At 48.5% G+C, this 20,924-nt stretch overlaps 2 protein-coding genes and 1 long non-coding RNA gene across 4 annotated transcripts in view; 1 reads left to right on the top strand and 2 right to left on the bottom strand.

Moving 5' to 3' along the window:
* The window catches only part of WWTR1 (WW domain containing transcription regulator 1), a 60,906-nt gene extending 54,117 nt beyond the window's left edge, over nt 1-6,789 (bottom strand). For both annotated transcript variants that reach the window (XM_065639746.1, XM_065639747.1), the window contains exon 1: nt 6,217-6,789. In XM_065639746.1, coding sequence (XP_065495818.1) covers nt 6,217-6,596 — 380 coding nt within the window. In that variant the 5' untranslated portion in view covers nt 6,597-6,789. The remainder of the gene's footprint in view (nt 1-6,216) is intronic.
* A 546-nt stretch (nt 6,790-7,335) lies between these two features.
* On the top strand, nt 7,336-8,610 carry LOC135991668 (uncharacterized). Its single transcript, XR_010606536.1, has 3 exons — nt 7,336-7,782; nt 8,251-8,321; nt 8,407-8,610. It is a non-coding gene; the product is annotated as an uncharacterized LOC135991668 (long non-coding RNA).
* A 5,098-nt stretch (nt 8,611-13,708) lies between these two features.
* On the bottom strand, nt 13,709-19,207 carry COMMD2 (COMM domain containing 2). Its single transcript, XM_065639721.1, has 5 exons — nt 19,123-19,207; nt 18,912-18,989; nt 18,017-18,099; nt 16,587-16,760; nt 13,709-16,074 (listed from the first exon to the last, which is right to left on the bottom strand). Exons 1-5 carry the CDS (start codon nt 19,187-19,189, stop codon nt 15,877-15,879), a joined length of 600 nt encoding a protein of 199 aa, XP_065495793.1. The 5' UTR covers nt 19,190-19,207; the 3' UTR covers nt 13,709-15,876.
* Between the last annotated feature and the right edge of the window lie 1,717 nt (nt 19,208-20,924).

Here is a 20,924-nt window from a genome sequence, read left to right as displayed (position 1 = left end):
ATCAGCCTGCTCCATGTAGGACACGGTCACCACGAGCCGCAGAGCTGAGGGACACACTGCACAGCGGCATCGTCAGCCTGCTCCACGCGGGACACGGTCACCACGAGCCGCAGAGCTGAGGGACACACTGCACAGCGGCATCATCAGCCTGCTCCATGTAGGACACGGTCACCACGAGCCGCAGAGCTGAGGGACACACTGCACAGCTGCATCGTCAGCCTGCTCCATGTAGGACACGGTCACCACGAGCCGCAGAGCTGAGGGACACACTGCACAGCGGCATCGTCAGCCTGCTCCATGTAGGACGCGGTCACCACGAGCCGCAGAGCTGAGGGACACACTGCACAGCGGCATCGTCAGCCTGCTCCATGTAGGACACGGTCACCACGAGGACACTGGCAGCTCTGCCCACACCACAGCAAACCCCCAGCCTGGCCGGCTTTAGACACTGACCCTGGCAGCTCACTGAAATTATACAAATAAACCTACTGCTCCATTTTCTTCCTTTGAGCCACCCAAACCAGTGGTAAAGCCAATACCCTTTCAGATGGTTCCAGAAAAATGTTTTTGTGGTAGCCTGTATCTATTCTATACACATCTTTCTAAAAATATGCTAATTGACACTCTTTTCTAATGATTAATGCATAAAACCATTGTATTTTCACCTCTTATTATGAGATGGATGCATGACAGTTGTCATCCATTAATGCACAAATACTCCTGGACTTTGGGTTTAATACTAAGACTAAAGGATTAAGAAAAAATTCATTAAACTGATGCAATTCTCTGCATGCACGTTATTAAAAAGGAAAAATATTTTAACTTTGTATGCAGATTATTAAGAAATAATTACTGTTATAGTTTGTCAGTGTTTATTATTTAATCTATTTGTCAAGTACAGTAATTAGATTAAGCTCATCCAGATGTATCTGAAATATGGTTGCATTCTGTACGTACATATTAAACTGAAAACCTTTTATGGCTGTGATGACTGAAATGCAGGTTTAGGCTGGAGTCACAGGCTGCAATTCTAATGAAGCAGAATGGCCTACGAAGTTTGTAACAGTGAGAACACGGATTAGTGTCTATGGCTTTTATTAGAATATCCCAACAATAACTTCCAATATCAACAGGTTTTCAATAAAACTTATTAAGTACTTTTGTGATTACCAATTCTTTTGTCTCTACTGTACTTTAAAATTTAAACATCTAATTTTGGAAGCATATTCAAATTTATGTAACTCTCCTTTACCAGGGATTTAGAAAGTATTTTGTACTGAAATAAAACAGGTATTCTTGAACAACATATAAGGTCAATTTCTGAAATTCTTATTCAGTCTTCAATTGGGAAAAAATCCCATCGAGGACTGATACTTGCAACAAACCAACCAGCAAACTAAACAAACTCTCTATTCAGAGAGACGACTTTGAAATTCCATTGTTTTTCTTATTTTGTACATCGTAGCAGAGGTCATTAAATCAAGATAACATAACAATTTCTTTCTAATACTAAAATTATGTTTCATATTTCTGTTTTTCATGTATTTCACATTTTCATTTGTAGGAATTAAATGACCCAACTGCCTGTGTCTAAGAGGTCCTGTGCTGACCCTCTCCCCTGTTTGATGGCACTGGAGGTCCCTCAGACAAAGTCCCATCACCCGAGCTTTGCCAAAACGAGATCTGGGACAGTCTCAGAATCTAGAGGCTGAAATTACTCCATACACTACATTAGGGAAGAGCTCTGGATTTACAACATCATCATCTAAACAGCATCCGAGCTACAGACTCCAGTTGAAGGAGCAATCGGGCAGATCTCTGATGCTGTCAATCACAGCTTGCAAATTTAGTTTTGATGTGTTCATTCCCATCTCTGAACTTCCTAAACTTCTCTAAAATGAGTTACAAAGGTGAGCTGTAGTCCAAACTCCATCTGTTAAACTTTGGTATTGTACCACAGCTTTCCTGTCTGTTAGGAACTCTAAAATAGTAGACACATGCATTCAGTCCAGATAAAAGTCATTAGTACTAAGACACCTCGACACTGCCTTGCACGTGGTGATTTATTTTTAATAACGAGATGCCGGCAGGAGGGGCAGTTCAGGCACTAAGTCCCCCATGAATAACCACTGGAGACAGGGAAAAAACCAAATCCCGTAAGGTGTGGAGTAAGTGCTCCGAAAGCCGTGTGCTTTTGTAAGTGTGTCTAACGCAGGCACCAAAGCCAAGCAGGACGCGCCATTGCTCGCAAGGACCCGGGACCCGCGCCTGTTCACAAGGACAGGGCTCGTCAGCTCCGGCCCCTGCGCTCACACCGCACGAACACGCCGCGAAACTGGCATACAAACGGGCCCGTGATTTCCACATGGGTAGTGCAACTTAACAGTGACCGTGGTACGCATTGTCCACCTCCCCCCCATCTCTAGGTGTGTAACTACATTCCTGAGGTGGGGAAGTATCTGTATTGCGAATCCTGTACAGCACCAAGCACATCATCAATATAAAATAACAACAGTCTCTAAGGAATTAACACGAACGGCTTTCAGGGAAAGGCTGTATTTGGAAATTATTTGAGCACTTTAACTGTTTTGACATTTTCAGAAAATAAAAATTTCAGAGCATTTACATTACTTTTCTTCCCCTCTTGTCCTGCTGAACATGCTCAGTAATATAAAACTGATCATGTGTTAAATCAAGTTTCTTCACCAACAGAAACCAGTAGGAAGAAATCTGAACATGTCAGGCAAATAAAATATTGAAAGTAAGTAGTCTTCTTTCCCCTTGAGCAGGATTTACTGGCAAATACGTCCTGGTATGGGAAATGTTCACCTTAACGTTTTAAAACCCACACCGTGGTAGAGGTAACAGTGGCGGCAATTTCACCAATCTGCTCAGTGCCCAAGCCGGTCCCTTCCTGTTCCGTTTGCCTTCTGGAATGAAATCAGAGCCTGACCGAGAAGTACTGTGCACACACTGAGAAAACATCAAAACCTCAGTCTTCACTTGAAATATGAGGCTGTACCACCTGAAAACAAATCGGTGGAAAGCAATACTTGAAAAATTCTTTTTACAGAATATGTGTACACAGCTCTGCATGTGGATCGATATGCAGCTGATATTCCCACTTACCAGCACGAGAGCCACGCAAGGTAGCTTGCCTGTCTTCCCAGAAACACTTTTTATCACAAATAAATCACACTTACATTTTTCTCCACACATGCACACACAGAAGAATGCTTTAGATAACGCTGCCGTAAGTGTGTTCGTTGGTCTGCCTTCCATCCCCCACCTGTGCGCCCGGTATTTAATTACAGGGTGGAGTGGTCCCCGGGCTACTTGTGCTTCTCCGGTCAGGCCAGAACGTTTCTGCAGGAAGCGAGCGGCGGGAGCGCGGCTGCTCCGGGCAGAGCTGCTGCCGGGACACGGGCCAGCCCGCGCGCAGGGAAACCCGGCGCCGCCCTGGGCTGAGAACCCTGCAAAACATCCTTAAACACAACAAATCCCGTTTGAAACTTCGACAGATCAGGAAGGCTTCAACAGGACCGGTTTGGGCTATTTGCTCTTAATCTCCTTCTCAATTTTCTTTTGCTAATGACTATAAACAAATCTTTATCATTGAGCTGGAAATAAATGGCATTTTATTTTTGACAGACAGGCCTTAAAAATGGGAAAATGTAATCTTGTCTGCCTGGTTTGACCAAAAGGGATTTTCAAGCACATCATCTGATTGAGCCCTACATGTTATTGCACGTAGTTTTAAATCCATAAACAATCTTCAATTTCTGCAGGAAATTCTATTTTCATCTGAAAACCACTATACCACTTTCGAAATATTATAATTCATATGCGATTATTTTATAGGTAAGTATTACTCCCCAAAGAGCTGAGGTATAAATAAATACATTATACATACAAATGTATTATTTCAATTATTTTTATAGAAGTCAGAAAAGTTCTGTTGGATATATAAAACTGGGGAGCCAAAACAAAAACTAACAGGTAATAAATTACATACAAAATGAAAATTTTATTCTATATATATAAAAGGATATTGTTAATCAGAATATTATTGTTGACAGGATTTGGAAAAAAAATGAAAGGCACTTCGGGTTTTTATCCATAGCGGTTTTTTAGTACAGGACTTGGATTCCTGTCACTTCACCCAAAAACGCATCAGCTTGGAAAACTGTGTCTGTGTGTCAGAAACGTGACAGGAAGGTGAAACCGCGTGAGGTCCTGTTGAGATTAGTCAAAAGCCAGGCAGCACACAAAGATTATGTTACGTAATTTTTAGCCAGAGGTATCTGAAAACACCTGCTGGCCAAGCCCTAGCAAGAATGTATATAAAATATTTATTTACGAATGATCTGTCACGGCGCTCCCATCAGCCGGCTGCCTCTTCTCTGTCCTGCTCTACTGAGAACAATACACGCAAAGTGCGGAGCAACGAGATCTTCTCATTCAGGTGATAAACTAGATCAATAAAAACCTCCTAGATGTGGACCCAGTATTATAAATCATATACAGTAACATACAGAATGGCAGAAAGAAATTAGAAGTATTTTTGTGCTTTGCTGGTAACTCAGAATGTAACGAGAGGCAAAAATCTAAACTCTGTGCAGAGTAATTCAACGACTGGGCTCTTGAGTAATCCTCTGGAGATTCCAAAGCCACAAGGCAAAAAAATGATGATAGAATCATGTAAATTATGTATTTATTCATTTTTCTAAACAGTGGACACTGCCTTTCCCCGGAGTCCTACCATGTGCCGTCTACATGCCATTTATGATGGTTGAGCACACACACAGTTGATGCGAACTCAAGATCGCACAGTCGGGACTGGGAGGGCTGTAGCAAACACTTGATCTCCTGCAGCCCTGGCAGTCCAGCTCCTCCATATCCCCAGGCAGATGCTTCGTCGATGTTTTATTTCATTAGCAAACATTTTGTCACTGCGTGTTCACCGGGTTAGTACAGTGCCGCTTAATCTGCAGTTACCCTGGAGCAGACATAACAGAATCTACCAAAATAAGGCACTGTTTGCTTACCACGTGTTACAATTATTACCTATTTTCAGGCCTATTAAACTGCTTTGAATCAAATTCCAAATGTCATCAATAAAACACTCTGGCCAAAATTAGTGGCCAGAAGGGATAAGCAGCTGTGTTACCACATGTCTCAAAATCTGTCACTAAAATAAGGCAGGCTCCTCCCGTGTCCCTGAAGATACGGATGCTATAAATACAGCGCACACCACTTGTCCAGCGCCGCGTTCCGGCTCTGAAGCCGCCCACGGCGCGGTGGTTCCCACCGGAGCCTGTGTCACCTCAGCAGGTCACACACACGCAGGGTCCTGTGCCCCATGCTGGAAAACTCCCTGGAACAACTGCTATTCAACTTATTTTTTAAAATTAGTTTCTGAATCTTGGACGCGTGGCCAAGCAGGACAGAAATCCGCAAAGTCGGTTTCCAGGCGGGTTCTGGGCTCCGGCAGCCGCCCGGCGGCTTTGCCTCCAGCGCGTCCCGCCTCCCACCGCAGCGGGAGCGAGCGGCGAGTGGCCTCGGGGCTTCCGCACCCGCCTCGCACCCGCAAAGCCCCGGAGAGGGCGCTGCCCCCCGGAGCCCCGCCGCCCTCAGCCCGGGGCGCTGCCCCCCGCCGCCCTCAGCCCGGAGCGCTGCCCCCCGGAGCCCCGCCGCCCTCAGCCCGGGGCGCTGCCCCCCGGAGCCCCGCCGCCCTCAGCCCGGGACGCTGCCCCCCGGAGCCCCCGCCGCCCTCAGCCCGGGGCGCTGCCCCCCGCCGCCCTCAGCCCGGGGCGCTGCCCCCCCGCCGCCCTCAGCCCGGGGCGCTGCCCCCCGGAGCCCCCGCCGCCCTCAGCCCGGAGCGCTGCCCCCCCGCCGCCCTCAGCCCGGAGCGCTGTCCCCCCGCCGCCCTCAGCCCGGGACGCTGCCCCCCCGCCGCCCTCAGCCCGGGGCGCTGCCCCCCCGCCGCCCTCAGCCCGGGGCGCTGCCCCCCCGCCGCCCTCAGCCCGGGGCGCTGCCCCCCCGCCGCAGCTCCCGCCCGGTCGGCCCGGCGCCCCACGCGAGCCCCGGAGCCCGTCGTGCAACTTGGCCGACCACGCTCCCCGGGTGCGGACCGGGCCACGGCAACCGCCCTCCGGCCGAGCCCCCGCGCCGGGCCCGGGGCTGCAGAACCGCCCGCGCCGCGGCCGCACTCACTTGAGGAAGTAGCGCTGTCCCGTGTGCGTGAGCGCCATCTCCCAGCCGGGCGGCAGCGGCAGCTCGTCCGTCACGTCGTAGGAGCGCTGCCGGAGGTGCGCGTGCTGCGGCGCCGCGCCCGCGCCCGGCAGCGAGGCGGGCGAGGAGTGCGAGCGGGCGTGCTGCGCGGGCCGCGGCGGCGGCGCGCCCGAGTCCGTGCTGGACTGCCGCGAGTGCGCGCCCGAGTCGGGCTCCTGGAAGAAGGACTCGGGCAGGATCTTCTTCCTCCAGGAGCTGGGCTTGGGGTTCATGACCGCGTTGAAAAGCGCCTCCAGCTCCGTGTCCAGGTCCTGCGTGACGTGGATCACCTGCTGCCCCGGCGGCGGCGGCGCGGGATTCATCTTCCACCCGTCGGCCCCGACGGCGGGCGCGGACGTCCCGGGGACAGGCAGCGACCCGGGCCGGCCCCGCGACAGGCCGCCGCCGAGGACGTGCCCTTCGAGCCGGGCGGGCGGCTGTCCGGGAGCGGGAGCGCCTCTGCGCCCGCCAGCCGTGTCGGAGTCCCGGGCGGCCGGCGAGGGGCGGGCGCGTCAGCCCCGGGCAGCCCGGCGCCCTCCCCCGGGCCGGGCAGCGGCGGGGCCGGGCCCGCGCCGGCCCCTCCCGCCCGCCCCCGGCCGCCCGGGCCCGGCCCCCGCCCCGCCCGCAGTTATGCAACTGCCGCGGAAACTGGGCACTCGGAGCCGCCGTGGGACGGGGCGGCTGCTCCGCGCGGCAGAGGGGCCACGGGCTGGGCTGGGCCCGGCCCGCCGGGTGTCCCTCCGGGTGTCCCTCCGGGCCGGCCGGGTGTCCCTCCGGGTGTCCCTCCGGGTGTCCCTCCGGGCCCGCCGGGTGTCCCGCCGGGTGTCCCGCCGGGTGTCCCTCCGGGTGTCCCTCCGAGCCGGCCGGGTGTCCCGCCGGGTGTCCCGCCGGGTGTCCCTCCGGGTGTCCCTCCGGGTGTCCCTCCGGGCCGGCCGGGTGTCCCTCCGGGTCTCCCTCCGGGTGTCCCTCCGAGCCGGCCGGGTGTCCCGCCGGGCCGGCCGGTCTTTCCTCGCGTCCCTCCCGCCCCACCGCTCGCCCCGTCCCGCACGAAGTTCCCGGGGCCCGGGGAGGCCGCCCAGGGGCGCCGACCGGGCCGTTCCGGGGAGCGCACTGGCCGCGGCCCTGCTCGCCGCCGGCCCGGAGCGCTGCGCTGCGGAGGCCCCGGGGCAGCCGGGGGGTGTCGGAGCAGCCGCCCCGTCCCGTCCGTGCAGCCGCAGGCGCTGGCGCTGCGCTCGGGCAAGCGGGAGCGTCGTTCCTCCTGGTGCAACGGAATTCCTGTCAGCCTAATTAGCTTCGCTTTAAAACCATCATGCGGGAAGTTCATCGGTGATCCTCATTTCTGGAAGCAAAATGAATCTTGAATTTGTTCGCGTACAAGCTTCACAGCGTGATTTAGTGATGCTGTGGCAATAGGGGCCACATAATGGGGAAAAAAGGAGAGACGCGTTCGTGGTGACATGGACGACAATACTCGCGTGGTTCGGGTGAGGTTTATCCCTTGGCTGACAGGTACGAATTCAGTGCAGTTGTATCATACATCTTTCCAACTCACTGTCCATAGGTGGTATCGCAAATAGAGCTGAGCTGCAATGTGGGCCTGTCCTGACTGCCTGTTCACAACCACTTGTCCTCTGTTCAGTCTGTGCTAGAAGGCACAGCTGTCATAAAAATGCGTTCCCGAGGCTTTCTAGAAAGTAAATACATACTTTTTTAAAAAAATATTGTCTTTTATATTTTCATTTTTGGTGCACTTGAAACAACTTTTGAATGGTGATGTGACCCAGAATTTGCTTAAATTCAGTAGCTGCATCTATAAAGAATGATATTGTTCGCTTTCCAACTGCAGTGCTGGTTTTTACGATAGAAAACACAGTGGTTTTGTGACTTCACACATACAGACATGACACATTGGCTATACAAACACACGAAATGATTTTAGAAATGCATTTCTTAATTACGTTCCTGCATTTTGGACAGACTCCAGGCTATGCTGATTGACAAGAATACATCCTCCTCAGTAATGGGAATCTACATTAGAAAACTCTTAGGTAAGTAATTTTTTCCTAAACTTATTTCTTACTCATTTCTTAAGAAGAAGGATGAACTATTCTGAACTTCATTTCGCTTCTTCAGCTGAGAACTTGGACCTGGCTCTTGAACAATCTTTGTCCCTCGATCAGTGTTACATTTAATATTGGTAACGTGGATTCTGAGATCACAGTTTAAACGCGCCCATGCCCCCAGATTAGGGTGAGGTAGCTCTGTGGAACAGATCTTGTTTGTGCATTTCATGATTTCCTTGCTTCAGCAAATATTCCGTGTCGTTTATTTTTCCTAACATTTCATGTTTCCATTGGCTGGGCAGATCTCTTCCTTGCTTTTTGTTGGGTTGTTGGTTTTGTGTTCTTTTTTTTTTTTCCCCCCCCCACATCTTCTGTATTTCTGGTCAGGAAACCCAGTACTCCTGAGACTTGTTTGTGCTTCCCTTCCCTGGGAGTTTTCCGTGCTATCTTTTGTGCCATTCTTCCACCGTTTCCTTGGGTCCCCTGGCATTGTCCCTGGCTCAGACCGCCGTGCTCATGGCAGCACCTGCTCCAGGGCTCTGCAGATATTACATGTTGGTTCTTTCTGCAGTTTCCTTGTTTAAAACCTTTGGATTTTAGATCAATGTGTGTGCAGATGCGGTATCGCACAGACAGTGGTGTGAACACGAGCGACGTTCACACGGCCCGTCCAAGGGCTTTTTGTGTCCCGCAGCCTGGGTGAGCACACACACACCCCTGCCCGCGCTCCTGCCCGGGACACTAATCGGAAAGTGATTAAAACTCGAAGAATAAACTCTCATGGTATTGTTGTTGTTATTCTGTGCGTAGAAAATAGTAACTTCCTTCTTTGGACACAAAAATAGGATGTGACCACCAGCTTTTAGAGAAAATGATTCAGTATGTTCAAGCCTGTGGAAGACAATGACTCTTCATCACAGTGGGCTTGGATTATGTGATAAACCAGAAATGTGACGTAGAAAGCCTCCTTATCGTTGCTTCTTTCTTCTAATTACAAGATCATACATTACAAAAACTAATAACATTATTTTATCTCAATTTTGTGTTCTCTTCAAATGTTTTTGAGTAGTACAGACTTTTTCTGTTCAACTGAAGGATGTGTGTGTGATGTCTAGTACAAAATAAAACACTCAGGATACCCTGGAAACATCTGCTGTCTGGGTAACTGAGTAACCACAACACAGTGCGGACCAGGAGTGTGCACTGTGCAAAGAGAATGGTCATTAACTACAACTAATTGCTTTCACACCCTTCAGTGAAGAAGAGCCATATATAAAAAGAACGCTTGTATTCCTTCAAATTAAACAATGGAGAACAAAGAATGCAGTGGAGCAGTAAACATGTTACATGAAGTTTCACTATACAAAGGTGCATCACACACACACATTTACACTTTAAAAAAAAAGTAATAGTTTGTCATGCAAATAATTTTTACTTGCACTTGTGGCAATTGGGTATTGTTTGGTGGACTTTTTCGTGTATTATGCTCTTGCTAATAGCTCTGTACTAACCTAATTTTCAAGGGACTTCTGGAAAGGTGTAATTCAGTAGATGTGTTTTTTAACAAAGGGGCCAACGCTTAAGATTCTGGTTTTTATCTGAGTGCATTTCACAGCTCTTTGTTTCTCAGGTAGCTAACAGTTTTCTGGATGTTTGTTGGCACCTCAGAATGCACACAAAGCACATCCTATGGAGCCAGTCGTGGTGTGGTTTATTTAATACAAAGCCCCGGTGTATATTACAGAATTTCACCAGAATAGCTACGTCAGCACAGCTCCCCAGCCAACATCTCCAGCCAGCAAAACCTCTGATGTACACACAGTCTGAAAAAACCTCCTCCTCTCAGCTTAGTTCATGTTGTTTTATAAGTTGATGTAATTTTGCTGGCAAGAAAGCCCTGTGAACATGGCTAGCAGATGACTGCTCAGACATCCATTCCCGCAGCGGCTGCGCTGACCAAAAACTCACCCCAGTGTCTGTGTGTCAGAGGTTCCTGCAGCACAGCCGGACAGCGGGACACCCAGTGTCTGTGTGTCAGAGGCTCCTGCACAGCGGGACACCCAGTGTCTGTGTGTCAGAGGCTCCTGCAGCACAGCCGGACACCCAGTGTCTGTGTGTCAGAGGCTCCTGCAGCACAGCCGGACAGCCGGACACCCAGTGTCTGTGTGTCAGAGGCTCCTGCAGCACAGCCGGACAGTGGGACACCCAGTATCTGTGTGTCAGAGGCTCCTGCAGCACAGCCGGACAGCCGGACACCCAGTGTCTGTGTGTCAGAGGCTCCTGCAGCACAGCCGGACAGTGGGACACCCAGTATCTGTGTGTCAGAGGCTCCTGCAGCACAGCCGGACAGCCGGACACCCAGTGTCTGTGTGTCAGAGGCTCCTGCAGCACAGCCGGACACCCAGTGTCTGTGTGTCAGAGGCTCCTGCAGCACAGCCGGACAGCGGGACACCCAGTGTCTGTGTGTCAGAGGCTCCTGCAGCACAGCCGGACACCCAGTGTCTGTGTGTCAGAGGCTCCTGCAGCACAGCCGGACAGCGGGACACCCAGCACTGCTCACCCGCGTCAGCAGTGCTGGAGAAGCTCCGTGTCCCGTCTGCCGTCACCGTGCTGCAACGGCGGGTTCGGCCGCGTCCCCTCCGCAGCACCACGGGACACACCGTCACCGGGCTCCTCAGGTAGCTCCAACTGCGGATGGAAACCAGGTTTGCTAATAGAGCTGACTCTGCACATACATGGACCAGGAAACATTCACATCTGTGCAAATGGTGGTAATGTTTCAAGCAGCCAGTCTGTAAGATTTGCAGTTACTTGACACAGATTTGGAAGGTTGTTTTTGGCCAAGTCTGTGGGATAAGTCCTAAAATAGTCATGTAAAATAAACTGCTCTGGTGCTTCAAAATAAAAGTCTAGAAATACAAAAAGAAAAGAAGAAATTGCTTAACAGAGTCTGATCTTACTGGCAAGCGTTGCTCTGGTATGGTGACATCAGCCTGGCTCCCTGCACAAGCACCGTGACAGTGCCAGAGCAACGACCCCGCGAATGAGGCTGAAGTACAAGAGTCGCTACAGAGAAGAAATATTCTGCAACAGCTCAGCAAACAGCAGCAGGGTAGCGTAGAACAGCGCTGAGAATTGCACCTGCATGAAAAGTACTTTTTCTAGTGTAACTAACATAACCTACAGAAGGATGAAGTATGATACAGATTTCTCTTTTGTTAATAAAAACCGCGTGTACACAGAGAGGGCTTTCTGATGTAGATTTTGCCAGGAAACAAAGCTAACAGTTTAATTACAATCAGATTTGATATTTTGGGAGAGTCCTACAGTTTGAGTTTCTTGTGTCCAATACAGAGGGTGTATGATCTGCTCAAACTCAGCCGGGCAATTTGAAGCAGATCCCAATTACTCCAACATCCTGCTACTGCCATTAGCCAACACAAACCAGTTGTCACCTAAGAAGTGTGTATATACACACAAATAAATAAAAAGGCAGTGTCGTGTATTTCTTACCTTGAACACGTGGTGTTGGTTGTACTGGTTGCTCAGCGCTGTGTATTTCACCTTTCCCCTTTCTGCAGAAGGGCTCCATGACTTGTTCCATGTGTTTTTAGATTGCGGGATCCTCTGTTTCCCCAGCAAGTAGCAGTAACATTTGTGATCAGTAGGTTTTCATTGTGTTTTCTTTTTGCCTGGAAAGTCATCCTTGACACTAACTGTAAACCTTTGTGGCGAACTGTTCCAGAAGTGTTGAAGACGACCTGTTCAACACCAGCCGTGCAGGATGTGGCGCTGGCGCCGAGCCCGCGGTGGCAGCAGGAGCGGGGGGAAGCAGAACCACAAGCACTTTCCCTCGTCTCCGCTGCCCGGGGGCAGCCCCAGTGGGGTCTGTGCGGGGCGGGAGACCCCGGGGTTGCTGGGCAGAGGCCGACGGCTCCAGCGTTCCCCCAGACCACGGGGTGCAGACACGGCCTGACAGAAAAACTGTGCTTTGTTCTAATGTCAATACCTGGGAAGAGTGGAAGATGTAGAATTGCTTTCCACCCTATTTCGGTTGTATGATTTTCATGAGGAAGATCTCAAATATTGGACCTGGTGCAGCAAGGTGTTAGAAAATTAAAAGGTGTAATTATAGAACTTATTCAAAAAGGATGAAAAAGAAAACTTTGTATGGTAAAAGCAATCTAAATAGAAATATTCAAAATGCATGCATCCTTTTCAGGATACTTGTTGATGGATTTGTAAAAGGCACGCATCTTGCTTTCTTGACAATTCTTGATTGCATCTACCATGGACTGTATGCTGGGATCTCCTTCCGATGGGAGATTTTACACCACACCCCTAAATTAGCCACGGTTCGGAGGAAATTCCCTCAATATTCAGATCACAAGAAGAAGCAAAGATCACTGAAGAAAATCTGTGTTTAAAAGTGCCATAACCTCTAACAATTACAAAATCGAGACAAATAACAGAGTCTTACCTCTTTTACGTAACAAAGTTTCTCAAAACACCCCAGGTTAGCTATTACACACTCAGTAACAACTGCACTTTTCTGCATGTAAAAGCAGTTTGCTCCCTACTCCATCTTCAGTAGAACTACTGCTGATGTTAAAACCTGCCACATTTCAAATAAATCAGCTGCTGCAATTTACACTCCTCTTGAAAATAACATCAGCAGGAGTATTTAAAAGAAGAGGCTGTGCTGCAGAGTGCCTGGCCCTGAGCAAACAGCCCAGCGCGGAGAGGCAGGAGGCTTCCTGCCTAAGAAACAGCAGAGCTTTACTCCTGGAGTTCTGCCAGGTTATTCCTAACTTTGGACTTCCTTTCCTACGTACTATCTATTGTTAATTTTACAAAGTCACAGTGTAGGAAACAGGCATTTTTATAAAAACTGGAACTGAAACAAAAATCGCCATTCATACCTTTGAGTCTATACATGGCGACCTTTCATAAACAGCACTAAATTTAAAACAGATCTTTAACAGAAAATTCAAAATACGTTAAGACAAAATCTTAGTTTAGTAGGTTTTCCCTTAAGTCAGAATTGTAGGCCTAATCCAAAATTCAGATACTGATTTTATTTATGTGTGTGTCCATCTAAACTAACTCCACAGCTGTTGAAATGAAAACAGTTTTCCCCATATAATTCAAGGAACATCTAATGAATTAGCCAGTTGAAATGTGAAAAAGTATTTAGTCTAGGACGTTAAAGGTTTGCAAGAAAGAGTGACAGGGACAAGCAAAAGTACAAGAAAATAAAGCTTGTAGGAGAGTCTAAATATGCTTCAGAGATGGGGAACTGATTAAAACTTGTATCAGGTACTTATGCAATAGATTTGACAAAATGGACAGTGAGCATACAGAGCTCATTCAAAAGGACTAAACTAACAAGAACACACACACCAAACCAGGAGGAAGAAAAGCATTGCTTCTTGAGTTGACTCAACGCTTAAAGGAATATAAACATTTTCCACCACCAAACACATCATCCCAAGCTTTAAGAATGAGGTTATATTCTTTGCTAAGTGGCTTAGCAAACTAATGAGCAGAATCAAGAAGCAATGTTTTACAGTGTTGGAAACTAAGTTTTATTGTTTTCCATTTTAAATTGATGATGAGTTTGGAAAATATAAGGTGAAGTACATTCCAAGCCGAGTCTTGAGCCTACAAACCCTTCTTATCAAAGACAAACACTGAAAATGATTGTGTAGCAAAGCTTCTCCTTTGTAGATTCTAAAAAACAACTTTCTGCCCTCTGCTGTTGAGACCAGGAAAAAAATGAACTTGGATACAAATCTGTTGAAAAGGAAACAGATAAGGGCTGAGCCTGACTCTGCTTTTCAGAAAAAAATCTAGTTTATGCTTCAACTAGTTGGATTTTCCATTGTTCTATGCACTTGGAACTCTGCACAGGCATGAAGTTCTGAATTTCAGGGTCTATCAAAAAGGTGTCAAGAGCCCTTCGCGAGTTGCTCACTTGATAAACCCAGAAGTTCCTTGACATCCACAGAAGGGGCAGTTCTGCAGAACAGCTCCGTTTGCAGTGAGACACCACACAGTTCTGCGCTGAGGGTAACGATGTTCCATACCCAACACGTTTCTAACGGTAACGTAGTAATACACTCCACTTCCTCACACATTATTCAGAACTTAATTTATGTTTGTTAATTGCTTCAAGATTAAAACACTGCACTGCCTACAAATCTAATTTGATTAGTCACTTTAAAAGCGAAAAGTTACTTAACTTTTTAAGAGGTAAGTTAAAAGTCACCTTTTTCCGTTATTAAAATCAACAACCGGTTCTTCCGGGCTTCCAAAAAAATAGTAGAGAAAAGGCCTCAAATTTCACTTCACTTTTAGTGGCTAGATACCATAACAAATTTTAAAAAGCCTCTTAAAAATAAAATGGGTTAAAAGTAGCAATATTACATTTTTAATAGGTTGCGAATAATTGTTCGTACTCTCCAGGACTTACTCAAGGGTTTCTGTAAAGCAACTGCAAATTCATGAAAAGAAACAAGTTATATTAAATACAGCTTGTATGTCACCTTTAATTTTGGCTAGACCTTACATTAAAACTGAAAAATCCAGATCCACAAGTGAATACATACTTTACCACGATCTGTAGGTTACTGAAGTAGATGCTTTCTCACTCACGCATTTGTTAAAACATTTTTGCTTAAAAATGGAAAAGCATCATTTCTGTTGCAGTACTTAACTAGTCTTTCCTTTATAAGCTCACTATCCAAACAGGGGAACAAAAACTGTCGCATCCCAACAAGAAGATCAGATTTAGCAAAAGTTAACACTCCTTCATCTGCCTCCTAGCCCACGGTTTTAATTTTGCGATTTCTCAGATCACCTTTACCCACAGAAATGAGCAGAACTCTGAATTATGCTCAGGGCAACGGGTTTCTCTGCTAGCTGCTGCCGGCAGAAGCACGAGGCCGCCTCGCGGGGGCTGCAGCCAGCTGCGTGAGGATGGAAGTGCTGGCTCACTTGTACCTCCCTTTGTTGTTTCAGAAGGGTGGGAAAGCAGCGTAACACGCAGCATCCGAGCTGAGCGAATCCTCTGGGGAACAGGGCACTAGTCCCACACATACACAAACATTCCTGTAAAGTATAATTCCCGCCAGTACAGTTTATTATTATTTCAAAACAGAAGCAAAACCAAGGGGAAAAACTACTTGATGAATGTAAAAATAAATGTGCGGCTTCAGATAATATTGAGACAGCTCTGCTTAACATAGGAAAGCTCTTCAAGTAGGACTATACTATCCTAGACCTAACAAAATTCTCAGCACAGCACGCTGAACTTCTCCATGTGCAAGTAAAGCAAAACCAACTACCTGTCTCATGTCAGGCAGGTGTGTGAAGTCAGCACCAGAGGACACGCAGCCTGTAGTTACCAGCTCAGGATCCTGGCACAGGAAAGCGTTTCATCTGATCCAGATGTTTATTTTTCCTCAAAATGTATTCGTGAACACTTGGTTTACTTGTTTCACAAAGTGCTTAGTACAACAACAGCCACAATTCAATACTATTTCATGTTGCGCACTATTCTCCTGCAGTGGTTTGTTTTCATTTCCCCCAGCGCTTGTTCCAATTGCTGAATGAGGTGCAGGAGGGTAGACGGGTCGGTTTGCAACACCTGGGCCGTTTGATCTTCGTTCTGATTAAGATGGAGCTTAACAGTCACAGTGGGCTTGATCTGTTGTCTCAGACTTCTGCTTGCGAGCTGCATGGGGGCGTTCAGATGAGACGGGAGTGGGGGAACAGACAAACAAGACGGTTATCAACTTTCATATTCACAATTCACAACAGCTTTGCAGGACCTGCTTGGAGGACTGTGTAAAAATCTCTTTCATCCACATTAAAGATATACACAGTCTATTACTTAGTTTTATCATTAGGCAATACTAATCCACTTTAATCAATGCTTTCATAATATTTCTGAAAATTAGGAGGTAATTAAGGCCAAATATATTCAGTACATGCCAACATTTTTCAAATGCCAATGGAGCTATGAATTCAGTTTTCATAAAGCAATGAATACTTTGCATGGTTACACATCCTGTTCCTCTCATAACTAGCTATCTTTGGTGCACTAACAAAATAACGTCAGTTTTAAACACATGAAAAACAGCTACCTTAATGACTTTGAAATAATATAAACTTATTGTTTAGTAGTTGTAGATATGTTAAAATGTACAGTACAATAGAGAATACTGAAAAGGTGACCGAAGTTACCTGCACATCCAGTCTCCACTCCAGGCTGTGGTAGCTGGGAAGCTTTGGCGCCAGCTCACTGAGAACGCTCCTGAGCTCCTTCCTGCTGTCAAGGTACAGCTGGAGCAGCAAGGTGTTCAGTTCATCTGAGAAGCCCAGAACATGAATGGAATCTTGGAAGTCTAGCTCAGAAATCTAGAAATAGCAATTTAGGCCTTAATGCAGAACTGTCTAATGATCATTATTTGTTGAGAAACAAACAAAACTATAAGTAAACATTACACATACAGTATGGTGCAGTTTTCTTGCAGGAAGGTGTGAGAACAAATCATCCATGTTTTAAGTGATTTACACGTGTTGATGCACTACTGCTGATTTGCATGAACTTCAGGAACAGTTTTAGATCATTTTTTAAAAAAGAAAAACATTCTGCATCCTCACATTTAAACCTTCATATCAGAGAACAAAATGCAACACAAAAAAGCATCTGAGCTTTGTCATGAGGAAGTTTGTATTTCGACCATCAGGTTATCAACAGTATGTTAATATCAGTACTCAAATTGTGCACGGTGTGAAATGATCTGAACATCTACACGTGTCAGTGAGCACCAGGTACAACTTCAAGGTTCCCGTTACAGTAACTCAGAGGCCCCAAGAGCCGATTCCCGCAGGTCACCTGGTTCACCACGTGGAAGCAGTTTTTATTGAACAGAAAGCACCACCCCTTTACAAGGCATTCAGACCACAAACATATTCCATGACCAACTGTATTCTACCGTAATACACCATAATTTATCTCTCAGTCAAGTCATCTTACTCCAGGGAAGATTCTGCAACACTTCGATCCCTTCCCCACCTGCTCTTCAGAACAACGTCTGCTTGAGTTTAATCTGGAATTACTCGTCCCTGTATCACTTCCCCATGTTCAGATACTCTAAGGGTAATAAGTCTTTCCTATGCAAACAGTAATTATCCAACTACTATTCTTTTAATATCTGCTTACACCCACTCAAACTTTTGATGTCATGAGCTGAAAAAGGTCTCAAACCTCCCATATCAGACAAACATAAGGAAAACTTAACGGGGGATTAGTACAGCATGTGTACATCATGTACAGCAGCTGAACAATAAAACAAATTTTCACTCGAGTTTTGTTATTTAGACAGAGCTCAATCCCGAATTAAGCTTCTCTAGATGGACTGAATTATTGCACATTCTTGCTATACACTATTAAAACGTTGTCAAGTTTTAACTTCAGGCACTGAATACAAATTCCAGACATCCACACAGATGTAGTGTTTCAATAAGAGAACAGCACAAGAGACTTAAGAGACATGTAATCAGAATTTTGAACTAGTTTTTCCCCATTCATCAGTATTTTCAGAGCTTTAAGTGTTTAGAGAACATCTCACGAGGGTATCCCTGAATTTATTACACAAAGGTGTCCTTACCATAAGCTTGGAGCTTTCAGTCAGAAGATACGTTAGTCCCTCTACGCAGTGCTGAATGGTGTCAACACCAATGTTAAGTTTTCCTTTAAAAAAACCACGAAGTACCTTTTATTTCCTTAATAAGTGGCCACAGCATCAACACACAAAGCTGGAAATTCATCCAAAGCTAACTTGCAAAACATGCATAGAAAAGAGAGGGTCGCGCACTCTTCAAGTAACAATGTAAGTGGATCAAAAGGCAAGCAAGACCCTGCCACCCAAAACAACACAAAAAATTCAAGAAAAACCCAAATCCATTTCTTACGGCATAACACAGAGGAAACTGCACGCTCGCATGTTAGCACAAAGCGTGACTGCAGTGGCACAGGGAGAGCAGCGGGCGGACCTCGCCGGGGGCAGCGGCCTGCAGCCCCGCGGGACACAGCACCCGCGGGACAGAGCACCCGCGGGACACAGCACCCGCGGGACACAGCACCCGCGGGACGGGACAGAGCAGAGCACCGGCGGCACAGAGAGCACCCGCGGCACGGAGCACCGGCCCCGCTCGGCCTGCGCGGCCCCCAGCGCCCCCGCCGGGGCCGCCGCGCTTCCCGCTCTCCCCGGGTCCAGCCCTTGCGGAGCGGCCGCGCTGCCCGCCCTGCCGTGTGGCGTTGCCGGGCCTCCCGTGTGGCGCTGCCCGCCCTGCCGTGTGGCGCTGCCCGGCCTCCCGTGTGGCGCTGCCCGGCCTCCCGTGTGGCGCTGCCCGCCTTCCCGTGTGGCGCTGCCCGGCCTCCCGTGTGGCGCTCTCCCGCCCTCCCGTGTGGCGCTGCCCGCCCTGCCGTGTGGCGCTCTCCCGGCCGGCCCGCGGCACCTGCCGGGCCCCCCGGGCCCCTCGCCCGCCCCGCCCGGCTCTTACTGGCGGCCGCCTCGCAGGCCCTGGGCGCCGCGCCCCGCCGCAGCAGCTCCACCGCCAGCCGCCCCAGCTCGCCGACGGCTGAAACGAGAGGAGGCGACTCCGCTGCAGGCCCCGGCCCCACCGGCCGAGCCCCGCGGGGAACCCCCCGCCGCCCGGGCTGCGCCCCCCATCCGCCCCCCCGGCCGCGGGCCCGGGGCCAGCCCCGGCGGACCTGCGGCGCCCAGGCGCGGCAGGCAGCCCAGGTGCGCCTTCTGCTCCTCCGACAGCACCAGCAGCATCGCCCCGGCCCGGCCGCCGCGCAGGAAGGGGCGGGACGTGCCCGGGAGCGCCTGCGCGGGGCCGGGGCTGCGGGGCCGGGGCTGCGGGGCCGGGGCTGCGGGGCCGGGGCTGCGGGGCCGGGGCGCCTCCGGCAGGAACCGGCCTTTGGTAGCGGCTTCGGTATTCGGGCCGGGCCAGGAGCGCAGCCCCGGGGAGCCGCGGGAGCGAACGGAGGGGCTCAGCGTGAACACCGCCAGACAGCGGGGTACCCCGAAGTACCGGCTGCTGACTGAAAGCCTTCCTCCGGCTCACAGACCCGTGCTGATGATGGCACAGATCATAATTGCAGGCGCCCTTGGCTCCCCGGTGACTCGGTCATCCTTCCTCACGGACGCCGTGCAGAGCCGTTTCGCACACCCGGCCCACGCTGGGACCCGGCCCGAGGTGCTGTGCTGCGCTGCCCGAGCGCAAGGGACAAACATTACAACGTCCGGTGATGTTGCCGTGTCCTGTGCGTGGTACGCAGCTGCATTTGTGTGCTGAACTATGGCCTTGCCATTCCCGTGTCTCATTAAAATGGCCTTCTAAAAACATGTTAAATCAAGCAAAAAACATATAGATATCGAAGTTCTAAATTACTAAAAATTATGCATAACTTCTCATAAATATTTTTTCTCTTTTATGAGATAGTTCATTTCGTTAAACAAAAAGGCCAGTCAACTTCTGAAGGTTTGTTTTAGAACAGATTAGTGTTTGGAAAATATAAGTGGAAAAATATGTACCTGTGTTTTGTTCCCAGACGGAAGCACTGGCTTTTCCTCACACGTTTTGTTCCCAGACAGAAGCACTGGCTTTTCCTCACACGTTTTGTTCCCAGACGGAAGCACTGGCTTTTCCTCAGCTGATGTTGTGCTTTTCTGTGAGACAGGCAGTCACGAACTCCTCCTAGCTGTCCCACACATCTCACTGGAATGTTAGCCCTGCCAACAGATATGGTCCAGTATATTTTCAATTTCTAAAGTTACAAATGACCTTAGTTACATCTACAGCAAGTTTTTGCAATTTTATAGGTATGATACAAGTTCCTGCAAGCACAGTGGGGTTGTGATTCCTGCTGTCCAGGATCGCAGCCTTAACACTGCGGGTTTCTTGTGAGAGGCTATCGACCTCAATTAATCCGGTCTTCGCAAGTTTGTCTGTTATTTCCATTCCCCCTCCAGCCCACCCTGTTTTAAACATTCATCCATCCTGTTCAGTGCTCTGGTTAATGATGGTCAATACATCTCAGCAGCAAGACCCTCTACTATGAAAAGATACAAAACTATATTATGGATTAATTCCTAACCTTTTCCTTGCTTAGTTCCACTGCTTTCCAGGAGTAAGTCCAATGTTATAAGCACAGATATCAGAGACTCTAGGATATTAAATGTAATACTTCAGCACTTGTTCTTTGGGCATTTTAAAGCAGGGGTAGGACTAGTAGGGGTAGTTACATTTATACAGTTGTAAAATTACATTCAGCCCTTTGAAGGCAACCACGAGGCTGATGTGGCCCCCAGTGAAAATGGGTTTGACACCCCTGGTTTAGAAGATAGCTTCATTTTGCTTCTTAACATCATAAAGGAGAAAGTAGAGGTAACTGTTTTGAACCAGCATGAAGGGAATGTGATTTCTTAGCCATCCTCACAATTTAAAACAACTTCTAGTGAGATATCAGGCTTGCAGATTTTTGTTTCTAGCCTTTGGATTTCAAGC

The sequence above is a fragment of the Caloenas nicobarica genome, chromosome 8 (genome assembly GCF_036013445.1).
Source record: "Caloenas nicobarica isolate bCalNic1 chromosome 8, bCalNic1.hap1, whole genome shotgun sequence".
Taxonomy (NCBI): Eukaryota; Metazoa; Chordata; class Aves; order Columbiformes; family Columbidae; genus Caloenas; species Caloenas nicobarica.
The sequence above is the reverse complement of the archived record's forward strand: the minus strand, read 5'-3'. Positions and strand labels throughout refer to the sequence as shown.

Bases quoted from the DNA above. Each gene is read 5' to 3' on its own strand.
- COMMD2 (XM_065639721.1), bottom strand. From the start codon at position 19,189: ATGCTGCTGGTGCTGTCGGAGGAGCAGAAGGCGCACCTGGGCTGCCTG. The intron at 16,761-18,016 runs GTAAGGACACCT...TGCTATTTCTAG, and splicing joins CTGAAAGCTCCAAGCTTATG to ATTTCTGAGCTAGACTTCCA. The intron at 16,075-16,586 runs GTAACTTCGGTC...GCCCCCATGCAG, and splicing joins AGTGGAGACTGGATGTGCAG to CTCGCAAGCAGAAGTCTGAG.